This window comes from Camelus bactrianus, chromosome 2 (genome assembly GCF_048773025.1).
Source record: "Camelus bactrianus isolate YW-2024 breed Bactrian camel chromosome 2, ASM4877302v1, whole genome shotgun sequence".
NCBI classification, from domain to species: domain Eukaryota; kingdom Metazoa; phylum Chordata; class Mammalia; order Artiodactyla; family Camelidae; genus Camelus; species Camelus bactrianus.
Window position 1 is genome coordinate 131,404,856 of NC_133540.1, and position 21,079 is coordinate 131,425,934.

Here is a 21,079-nt window from a genome sequence, read left to right on the forward strand (position 1 = left end):
CATGGACACTGTATGTCCCAGCATTGTGGACGCTGGTCCGTCTGTCTGTTTTCCTCCCAGGCTGTGAGATCCTTGAGGGCAGGGCTGCTTCTCTTCGTCTCCTGTTTCCGCAGCTGCTTTTTCAGCACTTAGGACATGGACAGCACTTAGTGTGAATGCTCCATAAACAGGCGAACCTGGTCCAGCTCCTCCTTTCTGCAGACGTGGGGAGGCTGTGGCTTAGCCAGAGCTGCTCCGCTACCAAGATTTCGGGACCAGGGCTTGAACCCAGGAGTAGGATCGCAGTGATGGGCTGCCTTTTTTTTTTTTTTTTCCTTTGGAATGTTGGCCTGAATCTTCTCCCTTTTGGCTGCTGCTCAGGTCTGCATCGTGCAGAAGCGAGACACTAAGAAAATGTACGCCATGAAGTACATGAACAAGCAGAAGTGTATCGAGAGAGACGAAGTTCGGAATGTCTTCCGGGAACTCCAGATCATGCAGGGACTGGAGCATCCTTTCCTGGTCAACCTCTGGTGAGTGATTCCATCCGGGGCTCCTGTGAATTCCTTATTCTGGAGCCAAATGCAAATACGGCTCTGCTGGAGGGAGGCTTCCACACTGTAAAGAGTAAGAAATGAAATTTTCCAGGTTCAAATATTCTTTTGAATATTTCGTCGAGTACATTTTCTGATGAATATGTTGTAGAGCACATTTTCTGATGAAATCTTTAAGCATGTGCTTAAATTCTGCTCTCTTATCTAATGAATCAAAATTGAAATAGATTTAGAAGAGAAGGTTCATGGGTGTTTGAGGACACATTCAGGTTGTTGTAGGACAATTCCAAATAAAGTCTTCTGTGGGGGATTCAAGGTTTTGGAAGATCACATCCATAGTGTTGATAGCAAGAAGGATTTCTCAGAGCTGATATTTCACTCCACTCTGGATGGCTGCCCAGCGTGGACATGCTAAATTCCAAGTTCTGAATCTGGACCACGAGGCCCGCTGGGACCCATGCTCTGGAACTTTCTCTCCATCCCGTCCTTGGCTATCAGCTCTGCTTTAATTTATGTCCTTGACTGCTGCCTTGCTGGTCGCTTCCCTGCCTCTGTGCTTGTGCCTGTGCCATCTCTTCCTGAAATTTCCACCTCTGTGTTTCCCCCGCTTTCTCTAACCAAATTCTGTGCATTCCTTTGGCTCAGCTTTCAAGGTACTTAAGCCCAGACCCTTTGCTGCTCCGTAGGCTGGGTGTGTGCCCCTCATGTCTCCAACCTCGACCTGTGCTTGACCCAACAGAGCCTGCACCGCCTTGAACCCGAATTGTTGGTTTACTTGTCTGTCCTGGCTGAGAAGTCACCTGCTCCTTGAATACAAGGGCTGTTTCCTGGTCCTTTGTTTCTGTGGTTCTAATGCAGTCTCGAACAGGCTGGAGACACTTAATAAGTGTTTCCTGAGCTGGATTTTGTGGAAGGGGAGGGGACAGGCTGTTCTAGGAAATGAATTCTGACTGTCTCATTCTGCATCTCAGTTGACAGATTTTTTATCTTTGTTTTGACACAACATTTTATCCAAACTGCAGTCTGATCGCACTCAAATAATAAACTGAATATAATCACGTTAGAGATTGGTCTTCAGACATTATAGCCAGCGACGCCACGCTTGCCTATAACCTCACCAACACAGAACTACATCCACACCTCAGTGGCCACCAAACCATTCAGCAGAGCTTCTGTAACTGGGAGCTGTTTGATGCTACCAGTCTGGGCACCGTGGACTATTTTTCCAAGCTCTGGGTAGCTGCCGGGATCTCAGCGGGGGGGGGGGGGGGGGCAGCCCTACTTTGGCATAGTGCCCAAATGTGGCCAGTCGCGGCTTCGAGGAAGTCAGCGGCGCTGAGCAGCGCCTGGGCTTTCTCCGCGAGGTTACGGGCAAACTGGGCCGTGGTTCCGGGAGGGAAAGCCCCTTCCACCCGGCCGGATCTGTGATTTAAGCGCATCTTTTGCTATGGGAATGTCTAGCCAAGCCCACGTTCCTACTGTCACCAATGGCTTCGACGACCCTTTATACTCAGAAGCGCTCTGTGAACAGGGGGGTGACAGAGCAAGGAGAGGGTGTCCAGGTGCGCCTGACAGGTGCCCCAGACTGGGGTGTTTCTACGGGGAAAAGCCACACTGCACGTCGTACACAGGCGTCTGAGTAACAGGTGCGCATGCGTCGTGTCTCCAGGCAACCGTCCAAACCCCTGGGGGGAATTCAGCCCCTTCATGTTTTGATTGCTGTGCAAGGGAATCTTTTAAATTTATATTTGATCGAGGGAACATTCGGTTTATAACATTATATAAGTTTCATGTTCACAGTATGTTTCTACCCCGGTAGCCCTCACATTGTGCTCACCACCAAAAATTAACCCTCCGTCCTTCACCAGACCGCCGATGTCAACCCTTCACCCATTTGCCACTCCCCCCACCCGCCCTTCCCCTCTGGTAGCCACTGCTCTAGTCTCGGTATGGTCGTGTTTGTTTTTGATTGGTTTGGTTTGCTCATTTACTTTTTGTTTGTTCTTTATACCCTACATATGAGTAAAATCACACAGGATTTGTCTCTCTCCCTCTCACTTACTTCACTTAGCGTAATACCCTCAAGGTCTGTCTGTGTTGTTGCAAGTGGCAGGATTTCATCTAGCTTTTTTTGCATCTTCTTTTTTTATTGAACTATAGTTGATTTACAATATTGTGTTAGTTTCAGGTGTACAGCATAGTGATCAAGTCATATACATATTCTTTTTTGTATTCTTTTTTCATTGTAGATTATTATAAGCTATTAAATATAGTTCCCTGTGCTATACAGTAAATCCTTGCTGTTTATCCTTTTTGTATATAGTTAGGTGTGTATTTGTGAATCCCATGCTCCTAATTTATCCCTCTCCCCCTCCCCCTTTTGGTAACCATAAATTTGTTTTGTGTGTCTGTGAGTCTGTTTCTGTTTTGTAAATGAGTTCATTTGTATCATTTTTTTTTAGATGCCACATATAAATGATATCATGTGATATTTGTCTTTATCTGACTTGCTTCACTTAGTATTAATCTCTGGGTCCATCCATGTTGCTGCAAATGACAATACTTCATTCTTTTTATGGCTGAATAATAGTCCATTGTATTTGTGTGTGTGTGTGTGTGTATACCACAACTTCTTTTTTTAAAAACAACTTTATTGTGGTATAATTTCTGTACAGTAAATTACATATATTTCAGATTATAATTAGGTGATTTTTGATACACGTATACACCTATGAAAACTACCACCACAATCAAAATACCTAACATTTCATGTTTTTTTTTTTTAATGACAGAGTAGTTGTATGTATGTACCGCATCTTCTTTATCCATTCATCCACTGATGGGTGCTTAGGTTATTACCGTACCTTGGCTGTTATAAACAGTGCTGCAGTGAGCATGGGTGCAAATATCTTTTTTTTCTCTTATCTTTTTTAAACATTTTTTATTGATTTATAATCATTTCACAATGTTGTGTCAAATTCCAGTGTAGAGCACAATTTTTCAGTTATACATGAACATATATATATTCATTGTCACATTTTTTTCTCTGTGAGCTAACATAAGATCTTGTGTATATTTCCCTGTGCTATACAGTATAATCTTGTTTATCTATTCTACAATTTTGAAATCCTGTCTATCCCTTCCCATCCTCCACCCCCTCGGCAACCACAAGTTTGTATTCTATGTCTATGAGTCTATTTCTGTTTCGTTTTTATGCTTTGTTCTTTTGTTTTTATTTTTGTTTTTGCTTTTGTTTTTTAGATTCCACATATGAGTGATCTCATATGGTATTTTTCTTTCTCTTTCTGGCTTACTTCACTTAGAATGACATTCTCCAGGAGCATCCATGTTTCTGCAAATGGCATTATGTTGTCGGTTTTTATGGCTGAATAGTATTCCATTTTATAAATGTACCACATCTTCTTTATCCAGTCATCCATTGATGGACATTTAGGCTGTCTCCATGTCTTGGCTATTGTAAATAGTGCTGCTATGAACATTAGAGTGCAGGTGTCATCCTGAAGTAGGGTTCCTTCTGGATATAAGCCCAGGAGCAGGATTCCTGGGTCATACGGTAAGTCTATTCCTAGTCTTTTGAGGAATTTCCATACTGTTTTCTATAGTTGCTGCACCAAACTGCATTCCCACCAGCAGTGTAGGAGGGTTCCCCTTTCTCCACAGCCTCTCCAGCATTTGTCATTTGTGGATTTTTGAATGATGGCCAGTCTGACTGGTGTGAGGTGATACCTCATTGTAGTTTTGATTTGCATTTCTGTGATATTTAGTGATATTCAGCATTTTTTATGTGCTTATTGATCATTTATATGTCTTCCTTGGAGAATTGCTTGTTTAGGTCTTTTGCCCATTTTTGGATTGGGGTGTTTATTTTCTTCTTATTAAGTCGCATGAGCTGCTTATATATTCTGGAGATCAAGCCTTTGTCGGTTTCACTTGCAAAAATTTTCTCCCATTCCGTAGGTTTTCTTCTTGTTTTACTTCTGGTTTCCTTTGCTGTGCAGAAGCTTGTAAGTTTCATTAGGTCCCATTGATTTATTCTTGCTTTTATTTCTTCTAGGAGAAAATTTTTGAGATGTATGTCAGATAATGTTTTGCCTATATTTTCCTCTAGGAGGTTTATTGTATCTTGTCTTATGTTTAAGTCTTTGATCCATTTTGAGTTGATTTTTGTGTATGGTGTAAGGGAGTGTTCTAGCTTCACTGATTTGCATGCTGCTGTCCAGTTCTCCCAACACCATTTGCTGAAGAGACTGTCTTTATTCCATTGTATGTTCTTGCCTCCTTTGTCGAAGATTAGTTGACCAAAAGTTTGTGGGTTCATTTCTGGGCCCTCTATTGCAAATATCTTTTTGAATTAGTGTCTTCATGTTCTTTGGATACATACTCAGAAATGAGATAGCTGGATCTAATGGTAGTTATAACCTTAACTTTTTGAGGAATCTCCATACCGTTCTCCACTGTGGCTGCACCATTTCTAATCAGAAAAGCAACCTATGTTCATTGCACCAGATTACATTTTGGTGTGTAATTCTTGTTGTACTTCTTTTCTTATGTCAATAGGACTGTAAATTTAATCGATATAAACAGCATATATAACAGTGTTGGATTCTGCTTTTTCAAACTAATTGTCTGGCAGGAGCATAATTTCCTTATGACAAACTTCTTATGAATCATTTTTAGTGGCTACATAACCTTCCACTCTGGAGAAGGGTAATAAGACATCTAACCTTGAACCTCTCACATAGGTTATTTCAGGCTGCTTCTGATTATCTTGCCAATGTAAATAATGCTGAGATGAAGATCTCCGAGCCTCAGCTCTTTCAGGGGAGACTGCTTGGATTGGGTCAAGGGGATGGGATGGACATGTGGGCTGTGATGGGTGTTGAAGGAGGGAGGCTGTGTCGGCATCCTCCCTTTTTGGGTACCACTTTTTGACGCTGTTTACGGTCTCTAAGATGCCAACAGATTAAAGACAGACCACCTTTAATTCCATGTAAATGCTGGGTCAGTAGCAAAACTCCCTCCACACACTGGCCTCCGAAGGCATTGCCTTCTCGTCATAAGCAGGAAAGGAGAGAACCTCTCAAACTCTGGCCTCAGTGTTTTACATGTTAATGGTGATAGTACTACCTTGTTTACTGCTAGGACTATTTTGAGAATTACTGAGAACAAAAGATATGAAAGTGTATTTTCCGTAAATGAAAATATTATTCACTCTAAGAGGTTTTCTATGTGTGTGTGTGTGTGTGTGTGTGTGTGTGTGTGTGTGTGTGTGTGCCTACGTATGACAATAGATGGATGATAGATAAATAGATAGATAGATAGACAGATAGATAATGCCCCTTCCAGCTTTAAGTGGAAAGGAGAGGGTCCTTAATCCGTTGGCCGGTACTGAGTACCTTACATACTGCATGGCTCACGATTTTTTTTATTATGGGGACTTAAACTTTGCCTCAGGGGGTTCCTCGGGGCTTGTAACTAAAAAGCCTAGCACTCCAGCTGACTTCGCTCTCCCTCTCGATCTCCTGCTCTCCTGTGTGCTCACTTTATTTTCAGAGCCGTCACTCATGCTGGTCACTGGTTGCTCCTGTTCCTCCTACAAGCTGAACAGCACCAGCAGAGGCTGAAGTTCACTGGTGTGATTGACCTGGTCATGTGCCCATTCCTAAAGCAGTGGGGGAGGGGCTAGGAGGTTGGCCCCACCTGAATCTCAGGAATCTGCAGAGGGAGACTGGGAGCTGTTTTCAGAGCACCGTAGTGACCGTGCCTGCCACGTGATTGGCACATTATATCCTCATGCTGCAGTCTTCATAACAGGCCTGCAGAAGGAGGGGTTTGGGCCCCCTTTCTCCGAGAGGAAAGGGAGGCTCAGAGCAGTTCATGACCGTACCTGAACCAATGAGATTGCAATTCCAACTCAAGACCATCCACTGTGCCCTAAGGTTTCCAGTTCTTGTAGGGAAATGACCACCAGCGTGTATTGGGTATTTGGTAAGTGTCTCCTTTAACTCCTATTAATCTTCCTAATGGCCTCTCTAGTTTCCTACTATCGTCCTAATATCATTATGCCTGTTTACAGATGGGGAAACTGAGTCACATCACTAGTAGGTGGTGGAGATGGACTCGAACCCAGGTTGTCTGGCTTCAAGGGCCACGCTCACAGCACCTCTCCCACAGCTGTGTGAGAAGGCCCTGGCCCTTCCCTGCTTAGCCAGCTGCACCCCCTGCTCCCTGCCTGGAGCCCCTCCTGCTGGGCTTCTGTTTGGCTGCCTCTCACCCCGCTGGCAGGGAGCACAGGGTGAAATTGCTTGTTGGATTCATAAGGACACCACTGCTTTAAATTAATGATACGTCAGCTTTTCATCTCATTACACGGAGGGTGAATTATCACAGCCTTGGAAAGCCTGCCTGTGCCCCTCCTCATTCTTCTTTTTTGCTGACATGCTCTATAACCGGCAGAGGCAAAGACCAGGCACTGATTAGTTTTCACGACAGTTTGGCCTCTAAGGAATAAATGATGGGTGGTCCCAGGCCTGTGACCATCCAGGTTGAGTTGTCAAGTGCAATATTTTCACGTGTTCTGAAGCGAAATTGTTTGGCTCTCTTGGGCTTCAGGATACCAGGGCAAAGGAAGAAGGGAGTGAAAAATCACCCCAGGGACAGGGGCTGGTACATTAGCAGGAGCCCTGGAGAGGTGGGGAGTGGGGGAGGAGAGGAGGGGAGAGATGGGGAGGGGAGAGTTTCAACACTCAGCTCTGAGGTCTGATGTCCCCGGCTGTGAGGCTGCTCTGGACTTAATTGTGCTTCCTCCATCCCCCAGCCCTACCCCATGCAGACTCACATGTGGATGCCCTAACCCCCAGTGTGACTCTGTCTGTGGACAGGGTCTTTTAAGTGGCCAATAAGGTAAAGTGAAGTCGTTGGGGTGGAGCCCTAATCCCAAAGGATGGTGGCCTCCTAAGAAGATGGAGAGAGGGTGAGTCTCTCTGCCACGTGAGGACACAGCAAGAAGGTGGCCATCTGCAAACCAGAAGGAGAGTCCTCACCAGATCATGTCCACGCCTGGACGTGATCTCCGACTTGCCGTCTCGGAAACGTTGCGGAAGTACGCGTCTGCTGCTAATGCCCCCCAGGCTGTGGTTTGTGTTATGGCAGCCCAGGTGGACTAATACAGAGGCCTTGAGAGTCATTTGATTTTCCGTGCTGTGTCTCAGTTGCCTTATGTGTAAGATGCAGATGAAAAGATGACCACATCATAGGGTTGCTCTAAGGACCAAGTAGGGTCATATATAACAAGTATCCACAGGGTCCCGGGCAGGGCGCCAGCTGGATCCGGCACCTCTGATGCTGTTGTCATGGTAACACTCGTCTTTCAGGTTCCCCTTGGGCTGGCTGGACCAGTTTTCTCCTCTTCCAGCAGTGTACATGAGGACATGCTGACTGTTGGAAGATATGTCTTGAGTTTTCAGTACTAGATTTTCATCCTGATTACGTGGTAATGGGTAGGTAGGTCACTTGTGTTTTCAGACTGTACTTTCAAAATCCAATTCCATGTACCAGATTGACTGTGCTAGACTAGCTGTTAAAATGATCTGTTTATAATTGGTCCATTGCCTCCCCTGCCCAGTTTGCCATTGAAGTAACTGTGGGAATGGAGATCGGGTAGGATGGGATGAGAACAGATACCTGCAGTCAGTTTAAACAGTTCTCATAGCAAGTGTTGTGTTGTTTCTAGAACCTTCCCTGAGTAGCAAAGGGCTGGTTCAAGACACAAGTCTTTACGAAACACTCTAAGCCAAGAAAGAACCACTTAAACCAGTGGCTGATTTTTCTTAAGCATTGAGTACTTCGACTACGTAAAACTATTTAAGGTGTTGAAAGGTGGAGCTGCTCTGTCTGAAGTAAGGGGACAGGAAAGGAAGCTGAGGGACAACAGAGACAGGAAGGCCCTCGGGGAACCTTTGATGAAGGATAGAAACCCTTTGCAAAGAATCACCAGTTACTGAGTAGCCTCATTTCCATAAAAATAATCATCTTTGGTCTTGAATATTGCTGCAGCATCCCAGCTCACCTTTCAGCACTCAGCCACACCAGTTTGCCCCACACGGGGTGCCTTAGGTCAGGTCAGGCTGCTGTAATAGATTGCTGTAGACCGGGCGGCTTAACAGCAGACATGTATTTCTCACAGTTCCGCAGGCTGGCAAGTCTGAGATCAGGGTGCTGGCCTGGTCAAGTTCTGATGAAGACCTTTCTCCTGGGGTAGAGATGCTAGAGATGCTGTCTTCCTGCTGGGCCCTCACGTGGGAGAGAGAGAGAGTGAGCTCTCTCTTGTTCCATCATGAGGGCCCCACCCTCATGACCTAATCACCCCCTGGAGGCTCTGCCTCTGTCACACTGGGGACTAGGGTTTCACTTTAGGAATTTTTGGAGGGACACAGACATTTAGTCCACAGGAGGGCAAACTTTATCAAAGTGCATATCCAAGCCCACCCCTCCTCTGAGTAGAATACCACAAGGCCCAGGGAATATATGTCTCTCCGTGAGCTGACCCCTGACATTATGTCAGTCTCTCCTCCTGACACCCACCCTTGCCACCATCTTGCTGCATTTTTGTCCAGCCGTTCTGACTCATGAGTGCCCCCTGTACTTCATCTTGCTGTTTTCATCCCGCCAGGCCTGGCACATGCTGTTCCTTCTGCCTGGAACGCTGACTCCCCTTGGTTTTCGGTGAGAACTTCCACTCATCCTCCCACAAGTATTCATTCATTTAATAGGTACTGATTGGAGCCTTCCTGGGTACCAGGTGCTGTCTTAATTTCTAAGGGCACAGAGAAGAAGAGAATCAGTATGGCTCCTGCCCTCTTGGAGTTTACAGACCAGGCACCACCCCCTCCATCAAGCTTCCTCAGGACGGCTGCCCAGGCCCCCACTGGCCGTGCTTGCTTCTGGACTCTGTCGCAGCACAAGGCAGCTCGGCCACTTTTATCTGTTTGTATGTCTGTTTCCTCTGTTAGCAGGGAACCGCTTGGGGAATGGGACCACGCCCTACTCACCTCCGTATTCCCAGCACCTGCTGTTCAGTACGTAATTCATTCGGTGTTTGTTAAGGTCCTAGAACATGCCAAACACCGTGCTGGCCCTGGTGATAGAACAGTGAGCGAGATGGTCGCTCGCCATCTCTACTGAGCTTACAGATGAGAGAGGACAGACCCTCAGCCTCAGCCAGCGGTTGATTCTGCACCCCTGCTCTCTTCTTACATCTTGAGTAGTGACGGTCCTTTGGGGTCCTGGGTAAGTTAAAAAACATAGAGATTCCAAACATCCACCATGTCGTGGGGCTCAGAGATGGGAAATGCTTGTGAGGTTCTTCCAAATTCCAATTAGTATCATCTTATGTTTCCATCATCATGGTAACTCCCTTAATAAAAGGGAGCAGGAGGTGATGCTGTCTCGTCCAGGGTCCTTTTCTCATCCCTTACTATTCCAGGATTTGTCAGGTTTGTGCTTTCAAGATCCCAGGTTTCCCAAATTTTATTTTTATTTATTATTATTAATTTATTTTTATTTTTATTTTTTAATTTTAATTTTAATTTTTTTTAAATTTTTACTGGAGGTACTGGGGATTGAACCCAGGCCCTCGTGCATGCTAAACATGCACTATACGACTGAGCTGTACCTCCCTCCACCAAATTTTATTTTTAAGTGGTATAGGTTTGTTATACTTAAGCGGGTGAGTGTGGATTACAAGATGTACCAGCTGCGTTCTGACATCCAGAGGGTCAACCCTGAACTGTGGAAAGGGATGGGTGAGGACCCAGAGAATGTGCTGTGCAAAAACCAGGGCTTGGGGAGGGTGGAACTGGGCCCGGCAGTGGCCCTCATGTATCAGATAATTCCTGCGGGTGAATGGGGGTGGGAATCCAGAAATCCATGGAAGGGCATGGAGTTTGCCCAACGTCCATGGGAAAGCCAGGACCCCCTTGGACCCGCCTGCAGTCTTTGGAGCGCTCTGCCTCCCCATCTTCCACCCACACAGTGCCTTCTTATGCCCATTTCTCTGACTTCTCATGCTTTTTCTGTAATTAGGACTCTCCTGGGTCCTTGGGGAATCATTAAAGTCTTCCTACACTTCATCAGTGCCTAAAGTACTGGTAGCACTCCCCTTTGACTGATCTCCTACGGTGCACGGCTCTTTTCCTATTTTACCCTGATTGGTCTTCCGAGCCATCTTCCATGGTGGATGTTACCACCCCCAGCTTACAGCTGGAGAAGCTGAGGACTGGTGGGTTAAGTAACTTGTGGGGGATTATGTAGCTGACAAGAGGCAGCATCGGGACTAGAGGCAACAACGTGCCAGTAATGCTTCACAACAAGCTGTCCAAGGGACAGAAAGCAAGCCCTGGCCGGTAGAGTCGGCCGATTTCCGTGGTGTCAGCTCTCCCATCATGGCCTGCTACAGGCTGAGGGTATGAATCTTCCCCAGATTCATATGTTGAAGCCTTAACCTCCAGGGTGATGGATGGTAGCAGGAGGTGGGCCCTTGGGAGGGGATCGAGTCACGAGGGTAGGGCCCCCATGAACAGGATTAGTGTCCTGACAAGAGGTCCCACTGAGCTCCCTCACTCCTTCCCCTTCTGCACGTGAAGACACAGCCAGAAGACAACTGTCTATGAGCCAGAAAGCTGACGCTCACCAGACACCAAATCCACTTGCACCTTAATCTTGGACTTCTAGCCTCCAGACCGTGAGAAAGAAATTTCTGTTGCTTCTAAGCCACCCAGTCCATCGCATTCTATGATAGCAGCATAAGCGGACGAAGACATGGTTGATTTCAAACTAACAGCATGTCAGCCTGCTTGCAAAATTTCTGAAAACTGAGACATTCTCATGAGGCAACAGGAGCCAGCTCCAGCACAACCCTGATAGACTCAGATCTAACGCCGAAGCTTTGATTCTTCCTAAACCCATCTTCAGTGAGCCAGGGCCAGGATACACCTCACAGACCTGAAGGTGGATAAGCAATGAGAGTGATGCTTTGAGATCAGTTAAAAAGAGGAAATATGGTGGTTGGATACCAGGCAAAAAGTGTTCCTTCCCTTTCCTAGGACTGTGCTCTTGGAAAGCCTCAGTTTCCTCGTCTATACAACGGGGATAATACCCCCCTCTTTTCCAGGCTTTGTGAAAGTCCAAATCAAATGGGATCCAGTGGATGAAGGTTCTGTGAAAATGATAATTTGTTAGTGAGATGTACTTTATTGCACTTCCTTCTGAGGAGAACTGAAGCATGGGTCGTAGCCTGTAAACCCCATGAATGGTTTATGAGCCTGAAATCTCCGGGGGGAGGCAGTGAATGTGGTTGTAACTGTGCGAACTGCAGGTAAAGCCGATGGATGCTAAGCGATGAGCAGTTCTCTGTTAAGCTTGTGTCCCAAAGAGAATCAAAAATTGCCATAGAGTGTCATACCTTTTAATGGGAAGTATATACCCACTGTGGTGAGCTTAATTAAATTGGAGACTGTAGCTCCCTTGTTCCTCGGGTTTTTGAAAGTCGCACGGCAGCTCCCGGTGTCCTTATGACAGCTGGGCACGCACCCACCCTGGTCATCGCACTGGAGTTTCCTCTGCCTGGGATAACTTCCCCTAGGCACCTGCAGGGGACGTTACCTGCTGTTTGAGGTCTTTTCTTGGCTACCCGATTGTAAGTGGTCAGTTCCTCCCCATCCTGGCAGTCTCAACCCACTAACCCTCCTCCCCACTTTAGATGCAATACATTTCACTTATTTATCCTGTTTATTTTCTATGCCTCCTTCACACACACATGCGTGAAGGAGGGAAGGGCTCCAGAGGGCATACTCATCTACATTTTCACCGCTTTCCTCAGCACTCGGAAACCTGTCTTGACATGGGGTGGAGGCTCAGTAAGTGCTTGCTGAATGAATGATTGACCGACTCCATGTCCTCTGCCCCGCAGAGGATATGCAGAGGCTGTAACCGGCCAGCTTGCGCTGACCCACACTGATGTGGCGGTCAGAACTAAAAGCAAAAGTGAGCCCTCTAGTCTTCCCAGCCCAACAGAAGGTATTTTGCTAATCTGAACAAATGGTGTTTCCACCCCAAACCTCTGATCCCGCGTCAGTTTGTAAAGCTAAGGAAGGAAAGTGACCTTTTAGATTCTGATGGGTGATGGTGGTGGCGGTTCTAATAGCAAACCCTTATTAAGCGCTGGCTGCGTACCTTCTGGGCGCTCCACATGGGTCATCTTAGTTATTGCCCACAGTGTCCTGTCCAGTGGCCCTGTGCCTTTCCATTTGGCAGAGGGACAACTGAGGCCGAGGGGGGTTCGTGGCTTATAAACGAGTGGACCGCACATCAGGCCAGTGGTCTGCACCAGCACCCCCTGCCTTTGGGTTCATGCGTTCATTGATTCAGCACTGATTGATTGATCCATTTGATTGATTGATGGATCTTAGCCAGTAGGTATTTATTTTGTAAAGTGATTTTTCTCCCCCTAGTCTCTTTTTAAATTGAAGTACATTGATTTGCACTGTTGTGTTAGTTTCTGGTGTACAGCATAGGGATTCAATTATACATATGTAAATATTCTTTTTCATTACAGGTTATTACAAAATATTGAATATAGTTCCCTGTGCTGTACAGTAGGTCGTTGATGTTTATCTATTTTGTATGTAGTATTGTGTATCTGCTAATCCCAAACTCCTAATATATCTCTCTCCCTCTTCCCCTTTGGTAACCGTAAGTTTGTTTTCTGTATCTGTAAGTCTGTTTCTGTTTTGTAAATAAGTTTATTTGTAACTTTTTTTTAGATTCCACATATAAGTGCTATCATATGATATCTGTCTCTCTCTTTCTGACTTACTTCACTTAGCATGATAAGTGTATCCATATTACTGCAAATGGTATTGGTTCATTCTTTTTCATGGCCAAGTAGTATTCCATTATGTATATATACCACAACTCTTTATCCAGTCATCTGTTGGTGGACATTTAGGTGCCTCCGTGTCTTGGCTGTTGTAAATGGTGCTGCTGTGAACACTGGGGAAGCACTGAGCTATTAAGCACTTGTGATGCATGGTGTATGGTCCTAAGTGCTGGTAACACATGCAGAGCAAAACAGGCATGGCCTCACCTGTGTGGAGCGTCCCCTTTCCTGGTCTGGACCGGAGACAGGCAAAAATCCAATAATACAAAAATATGGACAAGTCAAGATTCTGGCAAGTGCTGGGGAAGGAGTGCATGTGCCCAGGAAACTCTGACACTGTGAAGGAGGACACTTGGCATCTTTTCGTGGCATCAGGGAGGCTCCCCAAGCGAGGGGCACCTTGGGGATTTCACGGCACCAAACATTCACAGCAGGTCCCCATGGCAGGTGTGACTATACCTGGGGAAACTGAGGCTCAGAGGAGCTGAGTGATTGATTGTATAGCCCCCGACCCCACCACTGGTTAACAAGGTGGGGACAGGATTCACTCCCAGCCTGTCACTTCAGAGCCTACACCTTCCAGATCAGGGTTCCCCCTTCATTTTTCTAGCTTGATTGAATGAAAGTTGTTGGAAATTATGAGGGAAACTGAGACCTGCCATTGGGATCTTATCCTCTCACTCGAAATTTGACACTTCCCTTCTCTGGGCAGTAGTTTTCTAGGCTGTGGACTTAAGGCCTTAGGCTCTGTCCATGGTCGTCCCCTGGTTTCCATGGAGCCCCGGGGCAAGGGGGGAGGGTCCAGGGAGTTCCTCAGAGGTCACTCAGGGCTGATGGGGCTGAATGCGGAGGGACCAGGCCTCTTCCCGCCTCACTCTGCATCCCTGTTTCCTAGCATTCTGCAGTGGGTTTCATTGAACGAAGGGTTTCTGCTGTATAACCATTTTGACAGCCAGTAGCCTGACCTGTCTCTCCTGCTCTGGGAGTCTGAGGTTTAACAACTCCCTGCCTGCTTCATGGACTGAGAACTGGGCCCCAGCACAGCGAACTCTGAGAAGCAGAGCAGAATGAATGACCCAGACTCCGTGATCAAATGTCAAGCAGTATGGGGTGATGTGAAAATAAATCTCAACTTGTGAAGGTAAAGGCAGCGCAATCACGGTGAAAGAAAAGTGTTCTGTTCCACGTCCGTGCTAACTGCTGTGCCCAGGCCAGCGACACCCCCCGCCAGGAGACGGGCAGGGATGCCGGCCCACGCTCCCCCGCCACACGCGGTCCCCACCCAACCAGCGCCTCGCAGCGCCTCAGCAAGTCAGGAATTCTGTCTGGACCGTAAAGACACACTAGAAACACAACGTAGTTATTGTCGACTCTCGAGAATGTGCGCTTCGCTGATAAATGGCCACTCGCGTTTCTGCTGTGAGGACTGTTGGAGAGATGGTGGTGACGGTATCAGTGTAAGGGCCGCGTTACTCACAAAGGCCAGGCTGGGGATTTGCAAGTCCCTAAGTCCAAAGTGATGATAGTTTCTTTAAAAAAAAAAAAATCACAAGAGACCTTGAGGGCCATTCATCCTGCCGTTAGATCCCCAGGGAGACCGGTGCTGTGCTCACTGCCCAGGGGACTGTCACATCTCCACACTCTCCTGCAACGCAGTAGCCTGGTCCCCAGGGCCTTCCTGGCTGTCCCAGAGAGCTCCGTGGACCCTCGTTCCCCTCCATGACTCCTGACACTCTGTCTCAACCTGACCTTGACAGTGGGTTGGCCACTGCTCTCTGCTTGTATTCTGCAAGACTTGCTTGGCTTCTGCAAGACTGGATTTCCTTCTCCCATCTCCACCCTCAGCCCCTTCCCCCAGTATATCAGGAGCCTGCTTCCCGTGCAAGGTAAGAGGAAGGGAGGCAGTGAGCACCCTTAGCTCTATCTATAGATGGAAAAACTTGGACCTGGAGAGGTGGAGTGACCTCCACAGTGTCATTGGGCCATTAAGTTGAGGAATCAGTTTTAACCCCTGTCTGTCTCAATCCAAATCCTGACCCTCTTCCCCGGCCTCCCCAGCTGCACAGAAGCCTCTGCCGCTGTCCAGCTGATGTGTATTCTCAGCAGGAATCATAGGTCTACCTGTTGGTTCCCCATGAGCCCCCTTCTGGCTTGGTTTCTGAATTCCGGGGTGTCAACACCCTTGCCCAGGGCTCCTGCCCTGCACGGACCCACTCATAGCTCTCAGAGAGACTTCTTCATAGATGAGATTTTTAAAAAATTTCCAGCCGCATTATCAGGCCTTTGTGCAATTAGGAGAAATAAACTTGAAAGGTGGTGAGAGGAGAAGCATCATTCCTGACATACAGACAAGAAGGGCTTTCAGGACGTTTGCTGACTTAGAAGCCAAGTGTGTTTGCTGGACTGTTGACACCTCGACCTGGAAACCTGCAAGGGCAGCCACACCACAGCCATCCAGCCGGGTACCCCCATCCAGCACAGAAATCCCTGCACGCTTGTCTGGCCAGTGCGTGGCCAGTGCTCTGGTGTGGTCCTTTTCGGAGTCTGCACCATCGTTGTTCCATCTGAGCATCTTGAAAGAGGGTCACCAGAAGCCGTCCTGGACCACCTGCTTCATCCATCTTTCAGGCTTTCTCTGTCACGTTGCCATATTTTACGTATAAAGCGCAGCTCCTTTCTGCCTCTGTTAGCTTGCTGGCTCATTTCTTCATAGACTTTTCCCAGAATGAATATGAGTTCTCTGAGGCCAGGGTCCAGTTTATCTCCTGAGTTTATTTCCAGGACTTGAAACAGGGAGGCACTTGATAATGTATTTGTTAGGTTGAATTAGATGTTTGCACCCAGTCCATGGCTTGGGACATAGTAGTTTCTCAATGAATGGAAAAGAAAAGGGAGGGAGGGGAGTTTGGAAGAAATAGGGAGCCTCCTATCCTCCACAGTGGGTCCTTGAGGGTGTTGACGGTGCCTTTTCATGTCTTCATCCCCAGCTTCCAGCATAGGAAGACACACTTTGCATGGAGGATAAATTACTCCCATAACCCGCAGGGTTTAACATGCGAATGCACGTGCCCCAGCAGTGGAACGGTGCACTTAAATGCTTCTTGATCTCAGAAATCCTTTTTGGCTTTCATTTCTAATTATTTTCTCCATAACTCATAACAGAGCGCATTTTCCTTTTGATTGCCGCCGTACCTTTAATTTGCCAGTACGTTCTTTAAGACAGATCTCAGGATGTTGGCACACACTGAAGCGGGGAAGTGAGGCATTTCTAAAAGGCATTTGTTAGCAGAATCGTGTTTACTCCAGCCTTTCTGCTGCTACCCCTTCTTCCTCCGTGTCCTCCTCCTTAGGCTAGCATTCGAGAACTGCCTGGGCGTGTTTCAACCAGTTAAAAAATGTTGAACTGACCTTGAAAAGTGATCATCCACTTTCCAGATGAGAAACCAATTCTGTGACATCTTGGAGAAGGAGGCTGGAGAGGCCCCACAGTGGTCCCTCGTGGTCATTTGTATCTGCGAACCACGTGCATATTGTGGACTTCTAAATTTTTATATCAGCTCACTTTTTAACTTAGATTAACCAGGTCTATTAAGATCAGAAAAATAACAAGATCTCCATCTTGGTATTACCCTGAAAGTCAAAGCTATCTCCTGTTGTCTTGCATAGCAGACAGCCCTAAGAATTTATACCTTGAAACTTAGACAGTGTCATTAACTTCTGACTAAATACTGTTGCCTGCCGAGGTTGTGAATCCGAGACCAGGTCTTTCATTGCTTGAAATGGAGACGGACAGGTAGCAGGAGAGTGTGGAAGAGAAGCTAGTATCAAATCTAGGCTTTCTCCTCCATGTAATCAGGATGGAAATGCAGTTGGAATTGAAGTGAGTGGCCTTTTGCTCTGCATTCGATGGCATTCCATGCCTTGCCAGGGGCGCCTGGGTCACCTCACTGGTAGCATCTGTGATACACGGCCCACATCCTCAGTGATACTGGATGCTGACAGCCTGCCGCGAGCTGGGTACCGCTCTGCAAGGTTCTTTTCCTCTTCCTTTTTCCCTCCCCGGCTCTGCTTTTTTCTGTTCCTTTTCTATTCTCAAGTAATTTCAAAAATTACTTAAAGCCACTAACACACATTCTTTTAAAATTCAAGATAAGATATATTATTACTAAGCGAGAAAACAAAAGGAAGAATTAAGGTGGGGGATGGAGGCAATGAGGAATCAGTCTGAGTTCAGGTAAGGCTCCACTGCTCTGGGTCACAATGATCAGTGTTACTGTCAGTGATGGTGGACGCCATGGCAGACAAGACCCCCCTCTTCCTCCATTCAGACCTTTTTAGATGCAGCAGATACCCAGCCTGCCAGGAACTCAGTTGGTATCTTCCTGTGAGCAGGTGGGGTTGAGAAATGGCCCTTACCCTTAGGTCCTTGGGACCGGGAACCATGCCAGATCAGGACTCCAAACTCCAATGCCTGCAGGGGCAGACAGGTAACAAATGAAGAAAGGGGTTGGGTGTGAGGAATGTCAGGGGGCAGTCGGGATTGTGGCTGGCAGAAAGCGCAGACTGCTGGTGGCCTTTGGCCCACTGTCACCCTGTGGGGATGCTACGGGCAGGGTTTGTGGGGGAGCTGATAGGAGGCACCCAGTTCTGCATGTCACACACTGTCTGGGGCTGACCGTCTCTCACCTCTTGCCATCTTCTTGGCCTCATTTTGCTACATGGCAGGGTGGTAGGTAGACCAGTGGTTTCCAGGCTTAACTCTGTGGAGTCCCTTTAGTCGCTGCAGGGAGGAGTGAGGGAGCACGTGCGGTGGGAAGATCCTAGTGACTTCAGTCCTTCTGTCTGTTTCTCGATCCCCTGGATCATTTCTGTCATAGCACAAATCACCACCAGAAATTATCCTATTCATGTAGAGTTTTATTTACTTCCTCCTCTAAATTGAATGCTTCAGTTCTGAGCCACCGGAACGTGATCACGAAGAATTCACTCCAGAAATACTGGTAGAATGGGTGAGTACGTGAATGCAGAGTGAACCGACTTTTCTAGGAGTTACACGTCCTAACCAGCTGCTTGGCTTGGTTGCGTTGAAACCTTAAGGATGTTATCTTTTCATTCCTGTTTTCCTAAGAGTTTTTGTCTTTGGAATTGATTTTGAATTTTATCTGATGCCTCTTGAAGAATCATCAAGGTGCTCAGATGTTTGGTTTCCTTCGTCTTGACGTATGGGTACTTACGTTATTACATTGATCAGCAGTGCCTCTTTCTGCCTGGAATAAATCCCACTTGATTATGTTTCGTGGCAGGACATGTGGTATTGTTGTGTTTTCAGCAAGTGGCAGTGGCAGTCCTAGCGCTGTCTCAAAGTCACTACACTCTTTCTGCACGTCAGTTTCTCTGTAACGTGTGTTATCCCGGGTCATCCTGCCCACACCCTGTGATGGATTATTTCTGTTCATAGAGTGGGAACTTCATAAAATCCATGCAAAATGAGGACGTGGTGCCCAACGATGGGTTAAATCTCAAAGCTAGCTATTACTATGATTATAAAACTTTGTCTGCCTCCTTGATTATTTGCTTAAAATATAAATTCCTAGAAATCAACACCTTAGACCAAAAGATTTTTTTGAGACATACTATGAAATGGCATTTCAAAATACGACCACTGAACAAGCAGTCTCTACAAATGCCTCTTTCGTCACCTTTTCACCAGCTAATTTAATGGGCAAAACAAGATGGTACCACATAGGGTTTTTTTTTTTTCCAGTTTCTGGTGCACTATATGTGTGCTTTATTTAGTTATGTATTTTAATGGAGGTACTGGGGATTGAACCCAGTACCTCAGGCATGCTAAGCCTGTGCTCTTCCACTGAGCTATACCCACCACACCTAGTTGTTTTTTTTTTTTTTTTTGATACCTGTGTCTTTGAGTCCCATTAAGACTGATTTTTTTCAAGATTATTGGGCATTAGTTCAGTGAAGGCTTTTGAATAAGTGCTTGAGTTGTGTCCTGAGAGACAAGTAGAAGAAAGACACTGTGCTTCATTCTCTAGGGGAGTGATCTGTTTAGCAGGAGAGAGGGATGGACTTGGGCCCCATGCACCTCCATTGCAGCACCTCCAGCCACGTGGTCCACGTTCCCCCGACAGTCCTTGGGGTGATGACGTCACACTCCGTCCCGAGGAAGAGGCAAGATTTCAGGAAGCAGAAGAGAGGAAGAAGGAAGAATCAGGTGGAGGGACCGTGTGAGCAAAGGCGCAAGAGCTTGGCCCTCTCATCACGTCAAGTCCAGACACCGGGTCCTCGCGTTGCGTTTGGGTGGGAGGTAGAGTGGCAGATCTTGGTGTTGGGCTGGTTTAGAATTCCCGTTGTGCACAGCGTTTATACAGAGGTGGTGAATCTTGTCTTTCCCTCCAAATCATGCACTTCTGTATGAGGTGCAGTGAGAGGGAAAATCGGTCTACACCACGCTGCCAATTTCCATTTTGTCTGCACCCTTGAGATCTGTACCGGGAGTAATGAGATTTCTGACGATGCCTGAGCCAGTCACAGGTTTTGCGTCTGGATGTTAAACTCAAAGGAGTCTCGGGCCTTATGGAGATCCTTTATGGGACATTAAAATGAAGATGGGTGGCACAAGTCCAGCAAACATCGGGCGTGCAGTGAGTGTCATTTAAATTAAGGATGCTTGGTGGTGATTTGCACAAAAACAGCTCAAGTGAGGCAGGTCTGTGTCCATCAACATTGTACATGAAATAGAAAGTCTAATAAGGTGTAGACAGGAGCGATACCATGGGGACCTATTTTAATGAATATATTGAGTGTTTGTCATTAGCATATCTTTGTTGCTATGTGACCACGTACTCTCGAATATTTGAAAACCTATTAATAGCCTAGGTGGTTTTGAACTGGTGCCTCCAATCTTGCTTACATGATAAATCAGGTCCTTGAATGCACTGTTTTTACCTCTCTGAATTGCTACATGTTCCAAATTAGTGGAGCCTACCTTAATAAGATTTTGTTCTACTTCTTTAAATTAAATTTTCTCTTCTCTGCTCTTTGGCTTTCCAACTTGACTGAACTTTACAACGTTATTAAATTAGTTAACCTCACATTGAGCTCCACGAATACTAGACTCCTTGGAGCCAAGCTCCCATACCAGGTGGTTTCAGACCGTTGTCCAGGTCTTTGCATGGGGTGTTCCATTTTCCTGAATTTTCTTTCTCTCCTGTTCACCAGGAGAGCTCCTATTTGTACCACAAAACCCTGCCCAGTGCTCGTCTGTGAAGCCTTTCTTGATTCCATCTGAGAGATGCCTTTCTTGGACAGTGCTTGGACAAAAAATTTGCTTTCCCTGAGGTACTGGAATACATCTTTATTCTGATAATGAAAATTGTGTGTCTGACTGTGTTATCCTCTCCACTATGATTGAAAGGAAGCTCAGAGCTAAACCATTTTAGAGAAGCTACATGGTGCCTTAAGAAGAAAGAACCCCTAGACAAACAGACCTGAAGTTGAGTTTAAAGTCACTGACTGTGGGACTTGGGATAATCCACTGGGACTCAGTTTCATCATCTGTAAAATGGGACCA

At 46.5% G+C, this 21,079-nt stretch overlaps 1 protein-coding gene and 1 pseudogene across 3 annotated transcripts in view; one reads left to right on the forward strand and one right to left on the reverse strand.

The window, feature by feature from the left end:
• STK32B (serine/threonine kinase 32B) overlaps nt 1-21,079 on the forward strand; it is a 301,945-nt gene that overhangs the window by 85,482 nt on the left and 195,384 nt on the right. For all 3 annotated transcript variants that reach the window (XM_074350416.1, XM_074350409.1, XM_074350427.1), the window contains one exon: nt 361-512. In XM_074350416.1, the coding sequence (XP_074206517.1) occupies nt 361-512 (152 nt within the window). The remainder of the gene's footprint in view (nt 1-360; nt 513-21,079) is intronic.
• On the reverse strand, nt 1,608-1,972 carry LOC105083252 (ATP synthase F(0) complex subunit g, mitochondrial pseudogene; annotated as a pseudogene).